This window comes from Chenopodium album, chromosome 17 (genome assembly GCF_948465745.1).
Source record: "Chenopodium album chromosome 17, dcCheAlbu1.1, whole genome shotgun sequence".
NCBI lineage: Eukaryota > Viridiplantae > Streptophyta > Magnoliopsida > Caryophyllales > Amaranthaceae > Chenopodium > Chenopodium album.
This window is the reverse complement of record NC_137850.1, coordinates 2,141,841-2,158,827: the sequence shown is the minus strand read 5'-3', so window position 1 is coordinate 2,158,827 and position 16,987 is coordinate 2,141,841. Positions and strand designations below refer to the sequence as shown.

At 35.0% G+C, this 16,987-nt stretch overlaps 1 protein-coding gene across 1 annotated transcript; it reads right to left on the bottom strand.

Annotated features, from left to right (window-relative positions):
* Positions 1 to 129: 129 nt before the first annotated feature.
* On the bottom strand, positions 130 to 16,238 carry LOC145589363 (general transcription and DNA repair factor IIH subunit TFB1-1-like). The gene is made up of 20 exons (XM_081645900.1): positions 15,922 to 16,238; positions 15,748 to 15,826; positions 13,927 to 13,985; positions 13,294 to 13,366; positions 11,572 to 11,680; positions 11,335 to 11,410; positions 11,072 to 11,170; positions 9,751 to 9,795; positions 8,591 to 8,647; positions 8,333 to 8,488; positions 8,172 to 8,237; positions 7,832 to 7,961; positions 7,653 to 7,709; positions 7,433 to 7,560; positions 7,165 to 7,356; positions 6,948 to 7,061; positions 4,641 to 4,718; positions 3,952 to 3,999; positions 1,471 to 1,539; positions 130 to 825 (listed from the first exon to the last, which is right to left on the bottom strand). Exons 1-20 carry the CDS (start codon positions 16,006 to 16,008, stop codon positions 745 to 747), a joined length of 1,803 nt encoding a protein of 600 aa, XP_081502026.1. The 5' UTR covers positions 16,009 to 16,238; the 3' UTR covers positions 130 to 744.
* Between the last annotated feature and the right edge of the window lie 749 nt (positions 16,239 to 16,987).

The following is a 16,987-nucleotide window of genomic DNA, read 5'->3' as shown; positions in this document are numbered from 1 at the left end:
CGATTATGCTACAAATTCATACTTTCTCCGTTATTTTTTTTTACTTAAATTATTTCACTTATCACCCTTATCAATACGTAAATCTAACTATCAATACCTTAAATACACGTGAAAACTATAACAAATAGATATTATAATGGGGATTCATGAATGGTGATTACAAAGAAAAGAGAAGGGATAGGGGATGGAGGTTGGAAGAGAAGGCTTTGCAAGCTCTGTATCATTGTCGTCAGATTGTTGCAGACATCGTGGAGGGTGAATTGGTGATTTGATTAACAATCTCCAAACAGCGGAGCAGTTTTTGAAATAGCTACGCCAATCCTACATGAACTGTCGAAAAATACTCTGTATATTGGAAGTTTTTCTTCCATTTAGCAGTACATTTGAAAAATTTCACCTGAGCTTCACATGATTACACCAGCAGCAATAAAACTTTTGGTCATAACCAATACAATTATAGCATAGGTTAGCTCCCAGTGACTTTTTCCGCTTCAACAATGTTAACTCTTCAACAGTCCCAACCCAAAAAAACATTTAATGATACTTCACACAAAATTCTTTCTAGGACCTTATGAAACTACTATCTCACAAGCCAAAATTGTAGTTTCAGGAATGATTGAACGCATATCTACAGCATATAATCATTGTGACAAAATTGTTACATGTAAATTGAGATTACAGTAAAAAGAATGCAGTAAATTGGAACTTAATTTCCATGGCAACAAGGAATGAAGGAATACATCTTTAGATGGTACCATTTAATCCACTCTTTGCCCTCCTCTTTTGCAAGTTTGCATCATAATGTGCAAAAGCAGCATCCAAAGCCTGCATGCAAATAAGTTGACACCATCAAAAAACAAATTACAAGAATTATTCAGATTCAAGAATTCTCCATCCAGCTTTTTTTAAAAAGTATATTCAACATATAATAGAATATGATTTACATCATATAAACATAGTAATCATCAGAAGACCACGAGTAGTACAGCATGTGTTCAGGTTGTTGGATGTAAAGTATTAATGGGATGTAGAGTATTAATCTGTAAAATTTCAGGAATTCTCAGTGCTAGCCTGATGGGCAATGGTTTGGTACTTTGGTGCCAATCGTTTCACTGTAGCCTTTATCAACTTCTCCAAACAATAGGTATAAGTTTCCTTTGCATAGAAGTATGTGAACATAGTTTTAGAAAGGGATAATCATTTACAGAACTTCAAAATGGATCTATCTGGCCTTAAACCATTCATTGCCATTCTGCATCATAATGTGCAATATAGTTTGCATGCGACATGTTTCCCTCCTTAGAATGCTGTGTGTGCGGGCATGTGTGTGTCTCCACAGAAACTATATCATGCAATAACAGGAGTATGACAAGCAAATTGGACTAAATTATGTGTGTGCATGTGTCTCTCCTCAGTCCTCAGAAACAATGTCATCTAATAATAAGAGTATGACAAGCAAATTGAACTAACCTGGACCATTGGCTGAACCAGAAGTGAGATTTGATGTCTGAGGTCCGACGGCACAGACTCCTTAATTTGCTGCAAATAGCGGCAAAAGCTATGTAAAAATTAAATCCACTATTTGCTTGAAATTAAATAACGAAAGTCAGGGATCAATTCACATGCAAATAATAGCTCAATCTAGCAGTCTTCCCAAACAGGCAACGGGGTCCCATCATCAATTAAAAAAGAAATTCAGTTCATTTCCAACTGGGCTGAAAGAGTCCAAATCTATCCAGACAAATTCCACTGGGGGCAGAATAGTCTTGAAAACTTTCAATTTTTTTAGTTATGAGGGCCTGAATCAAAACAGCAGAGCCGCTCTTTACTTTATTGTTGCAAAGTAGTAAGCAATAATGGGGATATGCATCAACTATGTAACCACCATTGGAAGAGACCTCAAGCACTAAAATGAAGGTTCACGGCAACAGAAGATCATATGTCAAGATGACATTGCCCATAGCTCAATCAACCACCATATAGTTTTTCATAAAACCACAGCTCAGTACCAATTCAATCAACTGAAAATGCAGACATTATATCTACTATATCTCAAGTTTATTACCCCTTCCACCAATGTTTCCAATATTTGGAGTCTGTGGCTCATATTTTGTTATAATTGGACACAGGGTTAATATTAATAAGTTATATTTCGTATTACAAGTTAGCTAGGTACTTTTACCATAACTTAGCTAGGTACATATACAATGATTCAAATATTTCCTATTAATGTATTTGTTTGATTACTCGATTCTACTATTCTCTTATACAAAAAATTTTCTCATGGAGTCACAGGCATTTCAGAAACTATGGGTTTAGGTTGTGTACATCAGAATCATCCAAATTCTAATTGTATATCCCTCTTAAGAGTACAAGGATAACTAGTTTGGTGTAGTAATAAAAAATAAAAAAAATAAAAAAACCCTGTTAGTAAGCAAAAGATACATAAATGTTATTGTTTAGTAGCAAAATGTAAACGAGTACTTTATTTGTTGTCTGTATATTGAAATGATAAAAAAAAATAAAAAAAAAAATCTAAAATCTCATTTTTCTAACCAATCAACAAACCAGTCGTTATAATAAGGAAAAATCATCAGCTTCTAAGCATCAATACAAGGGGCAGGGGCACTTTACATAGTACCGTAGTAGCATTAATAAGATAGATACTCATAGGGTAAGCATCATATGTAGAGGCAGCAGAGCAAATAAGAGAGCGTAAAGGCAGGTGACTGCTGAATATTTCTTTAGCTTTTAGATTAATGATTGAGAGAGAATCAAGCCTCATAAAATCTTCAATATTTTTAACCTGTATTTTCCAGATTATAACACCTTCTGCTTCACTTAGATTCTGCCATTGACGGTGTCTAAGCTATGTGGATTTTTAGCATCAACAGTTTCCCCCCCCCCCCCCCCCCCCCAAAAGAAAAAAAAAGGGGAAAAAAAAAAACCAACACCAAAGCTTTATTCCCAAAAGGATGGGGTCCACTCTATGAACCAAGAATCTATCTCATCTTCTCATGTGGTCATTGACATAGATCTTCTTCCTCCATTCAGTTTTATGCAGTTCTACATGCTCTTGGGAATACACTTTCTTCATATCTTTTCTAATCCCCCCCCCCCCCCACAAAGTCATTTTTGGTTTCCCTCTGCTTCCTTAGAAATCTCCAATCATCCCAACCCTCCAACATGACATCTTACATCCCCAAACCAATGTAGACATGTAGTCTATTCTCCCTTATAATATTCTTATCAACTTTCCTCCGAACATCAAAAGTCCTCATTTTTATCCCAAAAGGTGTCCCCCACACATCCATCTCAACATATGCATCTCTGCTACACCCTTCTTAGAATGCTCCTTAAATGTTCAACATCTGACTTGTATAACAAACTAATAATGCCTCAGTCTAATTGTTGGTTGTCCTGTTAAATTTTCCTCTTAAATCATAGTGGTGTGTCATTATCGCACAATTATTCAGTTGGTACTCTCCATTTGAGTCAACCAGACTTGTGTGAAATCGATCCAAGGAACTTAGAACATCACAAATGAGGTAGCTCTTTACCTCAGTTCTCCCCCCACCCTCACCCTCACCCCACCAATACAAAGATGACACTACATGTACTTAGTATTACCCTGACCTAACCTAGCCTTAAATCATCAAGACTCTAAACTGTGTCTCCATCGCTTCAGCTTAGCATTACCATAGGTCATCTAACAATACGATAGTATTATCGTATTGATGAACAATAGAAATCATTATTCAATTCAGCTCAATTTATTTTGAAAGCATTAATAAAACTTATACAGAGTTCTATAATAAGCATTAAACTCTAACTCGTAAACTTTGAGCCTGATCTGGTTCATAAATAACTATAGCTCTAGAAAGGTGGTTTGAATGTAAACAGGAAATCAGAAGCGATGGTAGAAAGCAAAAGGTGAGAAGGATTTGTCACCTGTAGCTTTGGATATATCTGAGCCATCGCGTCTTTCAATCTATCAACCTGTAATAGAAACAAGAGAAGCAATCTCAGCTTTACCATAATAAAATGACACTTTTTAACACCAATCCAATCTCATACAGGGACTCATTATTTCAGTTTAAAACTGTACATATACAACAACAATGATCCTTGTCAAATTCCAGTTTGTCAGTTCCATTCCTGGATTTCAAGAGATCAAGTTCTATCCTGCCTTGTTCATAACCAATTAAAAGCCCATACAACGAGGAAAATTCGCATATATGTCAAACTAGGACTAGGAAAAGAAAGCACCTTATCCAGTAGTAAGAGAAAATAGAATAAGATAAGCTCCCTTAGTTCTGAAAATATCTTTTCTGGTTAAAACCAATAATTTTGGTCTGGATCTAGAAATAGAGCAATTCTTATATGACACATGACAAGCTGCAAACATGTGCAACATTGTATCAACTGCTAAGTGCAATTATGTCTTGATCCTCTCAGTATTATAAGCAATTCATACACCACAAGTGTCTGCAAGCTAAGGGCAGCCAGACATAGTAATCCAGTAAGAAAAAGCAGAGATGATCTCCATTAACATAAATTAGACTTTGAGTTCTTCAGAAATTGTTAAAAGAGTTTCAAGTAGGTAATAGTCATAAATCAGTAATTGCAAGATAGTATACCTTTACAGAAAGATGTTCCGTTGTAATTGGATATGATGACCAGAAGTGCTTTAGCAGCTCCTGAATGGATGTCCAATGCTGAAAAGAATGTGATGCAATTAGTAGCATAAACACCAATAAAAAAAAAATCCAGACCCAAACATGCCACATAAACACATAATGACCATGACTATAATTACAATAAATGATACATGAAGATTGACATGCAAATTATCTTTTTTGATTGAAATCAGCCAAGTTAGAATATTTGCTTTACCTGACCATTAAAAAATGTTATCAAATAAAGCAACCCACCAAGCTCATTACCCACTTAATTTCTTATGACTACTCATAGTATAGATGTATATCACAATCACATGACTTAACTCTCCTCCAAGCAAAAACCCATATACAGTTAACATTTTGCTAGGAACTGACATGGCTTACAGCACTAACCTATGTTGCACGGAAACGGATACGGGGACAAAAACGGGTACGGGCACGGAAACGGGATACGGAAAAATCAAAATTTTAAAATACGGGTACGGCAAAAAATATATATATAAATCCGTAACTGTGAAGAAAAATTTAAAATAATTCATAAAAAAAAAATTAAATAATAAATATAGTAACTAGTAAGTACCATTTAAAATTTCATTCAAAAAAAAAAAAAGTACCATTTAAAATGGAAAAAAAAAAAAGCAGAAAGTGCTCTCTATACACCTACTGGACTGCCAGTCTGCCATCTTCAAGTAAAAAAATAAAAATAAGAAAAAAAAAGAAAACAACAAGCTCGAAGAAAGAGAACAAACGAGAACTAGAAGCAGAACAGAGAGAAGAAAAGAAACAGTTACAGGTCGAAGCCTCGCCGGTCGCCGGTGTCGAGATGGTCACAGGTGGTCTCTGGTCACCGCAGACGACTAAATCAGGTCGCACCTCCTAGGGTATTGCCGTTCACAATAGTTAGGGTTTGTGAAAATTGGGGAAATCGAAAATTAGGTTTGCAATTCACTAATTTGGGTTTTTTTTTTAAAAAAAAAGGGTTGAGCTTCAAAGGAAACGCCAAAAAATGGGCCAAGCCGTCCCTGATACGTATCCAAGCAAGAGGCTAGCCGTCCCCAAATTGGCTTGCTGTACCACTTTCGAAGGGGACGCGTTGGGGATGTTTCCCAGCCGTACCCGTCCCCGAAACGTATCTGGTACGGGAGACGGCAGCCATTTGACGAATCCGTGCAACATAGGCACTAACAATGGTGGAAAATAAGAAGAAAATGTTGATTATAGTATTAAGATGAGAATTACAGTAATCCAAATGGTAATTCCACTTTCGAGAGGTGGATTCTCTCCTGATATGAGCTTTCGAGAGGCTCACTCTATCCCAATGACAAACCCACTCAATATTCAACACATGCTTATTCCTCCTAATGAGGCCTATTTCTAGAAAACTCCTCCTAACAAACCTCTGGCTTTTTCCCCTAGACTGTGACTAACATGCCCTTCCCCCAAATATTGATTCCTTGCACATTTAATAGTACATATCCATATCGGTCCCCTTCTGGTGTCCTATCTTTCCTTGCAACCAAGACAAAACTTGGCGGCATAAATGTGTTTGATTGGTGGATAAGAAACAAGAAAATGAAGGCAAAATGAAAGAAGAGAGAGGATGCGGGAAAAAGAGAGTCACACAGCTGATGGTCCACTAGCCAGAATACCGACTCTCATTGAAATTTGGGTATGAGGAGCAGCTAGACATTTTGATTTATCTTACTAAGGTGTTTCCCAAAATTTTTTGTAAAGTATACTTACAAAATTGATGCCTTAAAAGGTGTTTTATGACACAATCCTGCAAAGGTCAACCATTTTTAGCATAACATAGATATGAAACTTAGTAAATGGTCTACAAAGCTATAGAGGGCCCAATAATAATAATAATCCAAACAGATAGATTTAATTTATATAAATAAAAAAAGGGGATATAAATGAGTAGTGAAGGTAGAGGATAAACCTTTTGGGACCTGCTATCTAGGGTCTCCCAGACAATCATTGACTGCCAATGATTCCTATTAAGACTTTACATTCATATCTCCACAGAGCACTAAGTTGGAAATGTTCTAATTTTCTCAACCTAGAAACCCCATTAATTCCCTAAAAAAAAAAGCAATATGAATCTCTGAATTTGTATAAGGTAGAAGTCATTCAGCACTAAAGATGTTTAATAATAACATCACAAGAGAATTGAACAATGCAGATACATCATGATTGATAGCCTAAAACTCATGCAATTTACCAATAAACAAGCAAAAGATTATTAATAGGATATTTGCTTACATTTAACAAATCTTCCTTCGTCTTGCTGGGCAATCTATCCAGAACAGTTTCCCGATTATTTCCCCCAAGATTATACTTTGTACTAGATATACTATGGGTCAAACTGGCTAAAACCTGAGCAAGAGCAATAACACATCAAAGTTCGTACGTGAACAGAAAAACTATCCCTTCAAAAGCAGATGAAACAATGAGGAAAAATTACTGTAAATACACGCACCTTAAAAGCAACTTCAGCTTTAATGATTGATGTCTGAAGTCCCACAGACTTGATATCAGACATGGATTCCCTCAAACAAGTATAAGCTTCCTGCGTGTTAATGTGGCAATTCACATGTCTAGCTCCAACAGCAGTGTCTCCCAGGGAATTTAGTGCATTGGCTTGTTGTGAATAGAAATAATCTCTAGGGTCCTGAAACAATATAAGAGATGATGGAGATTCAGTTTATATATACATCTGATGTTGGAGATGATGCAAATAAGCAAACCTTGATGCAAAGCGGAGCCACAGGGGGTTCACGAGGTGCTTGCAGATCCTCAATTTCTGTCATTCTACAAACTCTATTCAGTCGCTCTTGGTTATCGTTCATTTCGGATGTATCATTGGCCAGTTCTACTGCAAACATCCATTTCCAGCTCAGATTGAGGGGAAGAAGAATATAATGGACAGTTTATACATTGAAATTGGAAGATGAAAAGCTCAATAACCTTTTTTCATCCGAGCAAGTGCCTCCGCTACAATTCGAGTGTCCCCAATCACCACATCTAGCATAAGTTCAACAATACAACGGGAAAAAGGTTATACACCTCAATTTTAGAGAAAAATTAGAGTTCTGTAGATTTTCACAGTTAGCTGGTCAGATCTTAGAAATTTGGAAACCACTAACCTAGAGCTCTTCCCTCAAGAACAACAGCAGCGTGTCGATTGAGATCTTGTGACAAGTTCCTCTTGTATTGGTCATAATGTGTCTGGGACTCTGCAACTTCTTTATTTCCATCTCGAGGATTTCCATGATCCTATTTAATAAAAAGAGAAAAAGGGTAAGGAAATTCTAGTATAAACAACTTTATTTTGTGGCACAATAAGAAAGATGCCTTAAGGTGCTTCCATAAAAATACAGAATTCAGGAAATGTAGGCAATGGGTCCAAATTAGGATATATGTGAAGCTTAAAGCCTTAAAGAACAAGAGCAGAACTACTAAGGTGTACAATAATACTCAATATACCGGAAGGTGGGTGTAATCATCCCCTTGATCAGCTTCCATGTCTAATGTTGGATCAACCTTTCTTATCTGCACATTTCATTGCCACAATTAACGTTGAAACAGAGCTTATTTATGGAAGCATAAAGGAGCGAACAAAAGAGTATACATCCTTTCAAGACCACCTTTCTACGAGCTTCACTTGCTAGTATATAATCCTGCTTTAGAAAAACAGCAAGCTGCTCATCTTCAGCAGCTTCTGCTGCAGCAGCTATGGCATTCTTGGTGCTGTGAAGATATTCTGCTCTGCAGTATTTGGTCCAAAAGTCTTTCTCGGACATCTGATATTTAGGACAATAAATTGTACAAATTCAATTTATTTATACATTGAAAAGAGCTAATAAAAAGTGCACAAAAAGTTTCGGGAAAATAAGAAAACCTACCCTTTTTGGCACATAAGTCAGAAAAGCCTGATGAACTGCTGGCTTCTCAGCAAAAATCTGACAAATTTAACAATAGATATTCATTACCTTAACAGAAAAATCCACCAAGAAAAAAAGTTACAGCTAATAAAGATGAAGGTTATACAACAGTCATGAGAAGAAAAACAGTTGAAAAAGAGATGCTCGCTGGACTAGTACTATATAATTATAAACTCGCCTCCAACAGATACAGAAGGGGGTAAGGTCAAAATATGCCAAAATTGTTACAGATATGACAAACGCCAATCCTATATAGACATTAATATTGTAACAGTGGAAACCTGACACCCCCCCCCCCCCCCCCCCTCTCTCGAGCTCAACTCAGTCAAAGCCTGGCCTAAGGTTGATTTAATTGAAACCAATCCTAATTCTAGTAAGTCCAATCTCAGGTTGGCTTGCCCTAAATCATTTTTTCTTAATCATGAAGCCATGGAAAATTATTTGGAAAAAAAATGTCTTTTTTGGGAATAAATTAGCACATTTAGTATTTAAAATATCCATAATTAATTCAAAACTTGAACCAAATATGATTATATTATGCATAAAAAAATGATTATATTAGTTGTTCAGTTTAAAGAAGATATTTTTACATAAATAAAAAAAAATCTTTTCATTAAATAATAGTTCAAACTTCAAAATGATTTGGTGATTATTTTTTATTGAGAAATTGTCATATTCGGTTATAGTTTTAGAAGCGATAAATGATTTTGTCTAGTGTACTATTGTTTGTTTAGCGACATAATTATTTCGCTCAAGGGAACTTTAAATAATTAGAAGGGGGTAAGAACAAAGTACAGATATGGACCCTTTACTAGACACTAGCCTTAAACTACCAAGATAAATTGGAGTAATCAACCTAATAAGCGTCTATGTGCAATTTAACTGGTTATCTTTTTTTATTTCTTGTTTTCTTCTAGGACGGTTTCAAGAAACTCAAGTACCATTGTAAATCTTGCGTGATAGAAGGAAAATGAATATCGACAAAAAAAAAACAAAAAAAGAAAAGATCTCACTGCATTTATATGAAATAAAATAAGCCAGGAAAGTCCAATGTACAGAAATCTTGGAAATTTGTATTCCAAAGTGGAATCAAGCAAAGAATAAGACGAATGAGGTAATACCTGATGAATAATTTCTGGTGTCAAGTTAAAGGTAACTTTATTTGTCTGAGAGGCAAAAAAAGAAGAGAGAATTAATACATTGTTGAAAACCATAGTCTTAACAAGCAACAAAAAAGATAACAGAAGAACTAGTCAATGCATCATGCATGAGCAGTAAAAGGTATTATAACACTAAGCACTTTTTATAACTTCCCACTTACAATCTTTTATTCGCAAAACCCAGATCTAGTAGATTAAGAAGGCAGCTACTCTGTAGGTTTTATAGAATTTCAGAAAATTTTGGCATCATACTTTCTGCATTATGGACAGATAACAAGGTAATAATTTACTTCACTAGTTTAAACAACTTTCATTCCACAATCACAGCAATAGAATCTAGTCATCTCATAAAGCATGATCAGGTGTCACCATATAGTAATCAAGACCAATTCTGAAGTATAAGCCTTTCCGTAATTTAGCATCTCGGAACAGGATGGTGCCATACTTACAAACTATTCTAGTTAAGTTTGGCTTTAGAAATAAGAAAATGAGCAGGGAATTGCACCTTCATCATCACGACAGAAGACCGTCTAAAATACACATGATATAAACACCTATGAAGTTCTCTACAGTAAAAAAAAAGTTTAAGAACATATTTCTTGACATCCAGAAGTACAATTTTTTATGATAATTATTTGCCTGAACATGGAAAGAAATGATTCTCGAACATTCAATTCCCAAACTCAAGTTCTCTGCCACATAAAAGATGCACTAGGAATACAATGAACATCTGCTTCACTCAAAAAAGGACAACAATGTGTCTCCAGCAACTCCAATATGGCAATATATTGTAGACAATGAAACCGTGAAGAATGATTGATTTTTCTATTGAGATAGAAAGATAGATTGTGATGCTCAGAAATCATCTCTATGGGTAAAGATGTGGTTGGCCTAGTCATGAGCTACAAGAACTCAGTTTGATCAAAATTCATCCAAAGCTCCACTTGAAAATTAAATGAGTTCAGCTGAATACAGCTAAGATCTTCTAAAAAGGATCATGAGAAAGCTCAAACATGAGAATTAAAGAGAATATCTCACACAAAACCCTACTAAACCAGAGAAAAAAAAAATATAGGTACTTCTAGAAAAGCCCAGCATAGAGTCCATAACCTCAAATCAATGATATGTGGTTCGCTGTCTTTGTGAATACAGAGGTTGCAAAGAGTCCCCCGCCCTCCCCCAAAATAGCGTGCACATACACTCTCTGTACCAATTCAACAAATCCAACACATTCAACAGCTTATTTTAGGGAGTGAGTTCAGAAAGAGATTTCATACAGTACCCGACCATCAGTTAGTGGCTTGATGTCTGATATCATAGCACTTTTAAATCCCACTCGCTGGGTCGAAGATGATCTTTTATTTCCACCATCTAACAATTTCTGCAGAGTATCATCAACAAGAGAAAAAAGAAAAGTTATTACTTTTGATTTTACCAAATAATCATGTTTACTAAGAGAGTGAAGATATAAAAAAAGTACTAGCTATTAGTGATATCAAGAATAACTGGTGAACATAGTCAAAATGACAAATTCTGTAGAGTTACCTTTCTAGTTGCCCAGAACTCATCCTCTGTCAAAATTTTACCAATTACCAACTGTTTATGAAGTTTCATAAGCTCACTGCAAAGAATAACCAATATCCATATTCAATAAGCCTTGTGGAAACAAAACATAAGAAAATGAGGTTCCATTGCTCTTGTCATGGTAATTTCCTGAACCAACGGGCCTGCAAGGCTCCGATCAGTACAAATGGAAATCCTTAAACACTGTTGGTCAGTTACCTGTCTTCTTGCAAAAGTTTTATTCGTCGCTCCATTTCTTCTGAACTTAATTGAGCAGGTCCTTCAGAATCCTTTTTGGGAACATCTGGGTGCTTCTCAAGGGCCTTGGCTGTTCACAAGGTGTCATGCTAAATATCATCAGGACCAAAAACTTTAACCATACCCCTACATTTAAAAAAAAGGGATAGGAATTTCATGTCACAAAGTGAAGAATTACAAGCAACATCATTAATATTTAGGTCTTGGGAACTTGATTTGATTATAATGTTGCACTAGTTGATTATGCTCTAAAAAGTTCTGGCAGAAAAATTGAAATCACCCTAAATAAAAAGGCAATCTTAACAGGGTAATAGTTATACAAAGGCCTTGTTTGGTAAAGTGATTATAGATGAGATTCTAGCTTTTTAAGAACAATTAGATGATTTAACCACAAATCAGCTACTTTTAGAGTTTGAAAAATAGATAATTTTAAAGAGTTTTTGGAGTTCAATAATCTAATTTGAAAAGGCTGCTCAACCAACTTTTTGTAAGAGTTGTTTTAGTAATTTCCTGCAATAAGCTATTTTGGTCTATGGTGTTTGGTAAAATAGATTATTTAAAGAGCTAGTTAAAGCAACTAATGCGACCAACTAGTCAAACTAGATATGTCGGCCTGTTACCAGCTAATTATCAACCAGGGTGTAAACCCATGTCTCATAAGAAGTGGTGGAATTAATGAAGTTGACATTGATTGGCTTAGTATGAATATGTTACATTTATATAATAAACCATAACTTTGGAAAAACTAGATAATCTATAACAAAATCACATAAAAAAATCTACTGATCAGGCAAAAAATCATTCTACAATCCATAGCATGACTACAATTAAAAATTAGAATACAGGTATAGCAAAAACCCCACAATTATATAGACTTCAAATGGCTGGAACACAGTGACAAGAGCATAATCAGAAAAAAAAAAAATATATATATATATACATATATATATATATATATATATATATATATAATAATAAAATAAAATTCTCATAACAGCTTCTTCGGTCCTCTGGATCCATGCAATTCTGAAACAAGAACTCTGCCTTCCTTTTTTATCATACATGATTGATATCAAATTGGCTCAAATGACCAAACAACAAATCCTTCCACTAAACTCCATATCCTATACCCGTGTCAAGCATAGATATTCTCATAAAAATCTTTTACTCCCACTAACATCAGGACATCAACATAGACTAAGCAAAGATAGCTAAGAGAAAAATGCACTATGTTTAACACCAGTATTTCATCAATTTAGTATGCACAAGATATCTGAGAGTATCTAATTAACAGAAGACCTAGCAAAGTCCTACCTAGCAGCAAACTGTCCTGAATATTAGTATAGCTCAATAACGGGGAAAAGACAACATAACCTAATTTGTCACTTGTGCTGCTTTGCAGATAGATATGTGCACACCAACTAGCGACTATTAGCTAGGTTCCAGATAATAACATAGCAGAAATTCAAATACATGTAAAAATCGATCTTGCATCACATCTGATTTATAAGTCAGAAAGTCACTCTTTGCAATGTTGCACCAATCATGCATGACATAGTTGAATTCACAAAGCAATAACAAACCTAAGTGGTGCTATAGACCAATTTTCAGCAAAATTCCTCAAAAGATAATGTCAGACACCAAAAAATATATAATTAATGTCATAGTTCAATTATAACTTACTCACAAAATCCCGACACATATCTCTATCGCTGAAGTTCTCAAATTCAAATATATACCCTTCTGATCCTTCACCCTAGAATCAAAGATAACAACAAGAATCAAATAAACAACTTTCAGTTACCAAGAGTACATCAAACGATAAAGTTTCTGAGTTACAAGAACAACAGAGCCATTTTTATGCTGATAGAAAGAAGGCATGACTACTAGTTTAAGCTAATTGTATTAGCTAATTATTGAGTAGTAATAACTGAATTCAAACTCAGATTAAGGAGGTGTTTGGTTCACAAACTCTAGGTGTGAGGTAGGGGTTTAGAATGGTTTAAGCCTATATCAAGTGTTTGATTGATGATTTTAAGTCTTTTAAACCCATACTATAAACCCCCAAGGTTTGAGATTTAGAAATCTAGGGTGTGTGTGGGTGTGGGTGTGGGGTTGGCTCATACCAACACTTTCAAGTATCAAATCAATTCTAGAATTGAACCAAAAACATGGTATTAAGAATTGAATTCCAAACCCATACTACCTGAGTTTCATTCCTGATTCCAACCCTACACCACTCTACAAACCAAACACCCACTAAGAAGCAAGAACACCGATCGAATTACTTTAGACAATACATGGAAAAAACAGAACCTTCTTCAGCAAATTAAGTAGTGCCTGTTTACTTGATCCTTCTTTGGTGACTCTGTGAGCTGAATAAACAGGAAGGAAAACAATTAGTCAATCAAAGAGAGATCCTTACAAAGCATAAGTCATCAAAGATATAAGATGATTGATTGCTAGAACCACGTTGAAATAACTATTACAATCTCTTACGTCGACCAAAAGATAATATGAAATCAAGTTCCAACCTCCCAACCCACAAGGCCATGAGCCAAATATGACATTACCAGTATCAGATAATAGCCATCCAGTAGTGCTGTCTATTTACATGCTTTACCATCAAACATATGAAAGAACCAGGATACAGGAGCTCAGAAATAGATAACAGGTTAGCTAATAAAATAGATAATAGATCTTCTCCAAATTAGTTGGTATATAGCTCTTGGATGCTGACCCTAAAAGGGCTCCACCGAGTGAATTTGAATAGCTAATGGGCCTTAAGAAATATTTCCTAGGCAAAGGTGGGTTTGAAAATGTTTAAATGTGCAAAAGAACAGCTTCATTAGTGGTTGGAGGTGCTTGGAACCTTGAACGATTGAGAAATGCTGCTAATTTGGCTGCTCTAGGGGTCAGTGATGACCCTAGTAGCACCATCTTAGCAGACGCCCCAGAGACCCACAATCATCTTCTTTAACCTGTATCTACATTCAAGCATGTATTTCTGGTAAATCGAGAGGTCATAAATTAAGACTTAATAGTTACTATAGATATTACCTTAATGATAAAAAGGAACGTCTGAAAGATTTCATCGCCTTTTTAATATTGAAGGGGTTTGACGCTTTGTGCTTTAATATCTTTGACAGTTGGAACCATGTGTTGAAAGATCACTTACTATTAGCTATTGAGCTTTTAGTGTTGCATATATAGGAATACTAGGAAATAGGTTCTCTTAGCCCTTACAAAAAAAATATGCCCAAAATAAAGTTCAACAAGCTCTAATGGTCTTAGTTACAAGCACAAATATAGCCAAAACTTGTCTTGAAAGCATGATTCACTAAATGTGCTTTTATGACTTCCTTACTAATCAAATCACTTTACTTAGCACCACCTTGAAATAATTCAGATTGTTAACTTGATGACCACATATAAGGAATGCAGAAATCAAGTGCTATTTCCAGCCTCCCTCACAAACCAACAATGGAAATTGATGGGGTTATGTAAAAATCACATGAATATTCAGTAAAAATGAATTGGGGGTATCCTCAATACAATTTTTTTTATTTATTTTTTTTTCATATCTATTTGAATCAATCTATGTCCCTGACTAATGAACCATAATTCCTTCATGATTTCATAGCAATTCCAACAATTCTAACTCCCATGGCCTTTGAGAATGAAAATCTACAGATCTCTCTCTAATGCAACCCTAGAATTCAAGTTATCAAGAACTCAATCATTAACCCATGAAACATCACATAAATTGATACACATCGCAATCTCCCACAACCTCACGACACCAAATACAGCCAGCCATTTCTTGCACACTCTATCAGGACAAACAAAAAATCAGCTGCAATATAGTACATATCAAAAACCCTCATCTTCATTGCACCCTACTCAGTTTGCGCGATTAACAGATTAGCCCTACTAACCTCAATATTGCTTCTCATTTAATTACTACAACTCATAAGAACCAAAACCCAATTCTCAATCCCCCAATTGAGCATCAAGAATACCATTGGTACACCTAACTCTAGACGTAATCAATAACATAATGAAAGGAATACTATCACAAAACTACCAATAAATCATCCACTCATTACTCAATCAAACAAAAACCAATTATAGTACCTTTAATGGAATTGAAACGAACTCGAAGCTTCGTTCCAGAAGTGGGATCATTGGGGGCAAAAACAAATTCATCCATAGTCTACAGCAAGAAACAAAAACATTATACATTCAAAAATCAACCGATTACAAAACTTAAATTGGGAAAAAACCCAGAAAAATTATGAATTTGAATACCATCTTCAATACACCAGGGTTTCCGGGGGCCTTCGGAGAAACTTTATACTTTGCACGCTTCACCAACATCTCACCACCAGACCCCATCTTTGATTCAATTCGATCAAAAAAAAATTTCAATTAGTTTGAAACCCTTCGAATTTCAATTGGGTAATGTATAGTTTTATCAAATCAAAAAAATCAAATTTTGAATTAAAATACAATGAAAATGGAGAATTTGGGTGGAAAATTCGGTCAGAAATCATGAATATCTGTAATCTATTCTAAATTGAGTAGTTTCATGTGTAAAATACAGTCCTCTTAAGAGAGTGTGTGTATTTTAGCAGTTGTTTTATTTTAGCAGTTGTTTTAAGCTAGCGTTTCCAAGAGGGAGAATTCAGGTTAATCTTTGACACAATACATTATTTTACTATTATTTTACTTTTATTTTTTAAATAATAAAAGTGAAATAATAAAGTGGCACGAAAACAAATACATAAAGTTGTGAAAGAAAATTAACTTGAAATGTTAATCTCGAAAATTAACTGGGCCTCCCTCCTTGCAAAAAGGCTAGAAATAATCGGAGATTTTTGGTTATTTTTCATAGGATGGAACTCCTCGTTTGGGAAAATTTTAAAATGGTTCTTTAAGAGAAAAACCGACGTAATCTTTTAATGTCAATTACGAGTACTCGTATTAATGTATTAGAAATGATTTGTTTTAGGAAGAATTTAAACATGATTAGATGATTTTGTTTGCTACCTACTTATAATGACACGTAAGCTAGCTTTGGGAGGTGATCGACATAAGTAACCCTCTTCGATGCCTATGTCATCTTGCTAGAAAGAAGATATGTGTTCAATCTATGCCTCTTAGTGCACAAGTGTAGCGTGAAATGGTGTACCTCTCTAGTTCCCTTTAAAGTGTGAGTTAACTATAACGGTGTATGTTTTTGTGAAAATTAGGTTGATTTTTAGTTATTTGTGAAGGGAAAACATAAGAATAAATCATAATCCAATATAGATTTTTGAACTACTTCACACTTGTAAGTCCAATGAATAACAAGCATACAGGTTATGATTATACT

Bases quoted from the DNA above. Each gene is read 5' to 3' on its own strand.
- LOC145589363 (XM_081645900.1), bottom strand. From the start codon at position 16,008: ATGGGGTCTGGTGGTGAGATGTTGGTGAAGCGTGCAAAGTATAAAGTT. The intron at 7,962-8,171 runs GTATATTGAGTA...TTTATTAAATAG, and splicing joins ATGATTACACCCACCTTCCG to GATCATGGAAATCCTCGAGA. The intron at 7,062-7,164 runs GTGCGTGTATTT...GCTCTTGCTCAG, and splicing joins AAGCTGAAGTTGCTTTTAAG to GTTTTAGCCAGTTTGACCCA.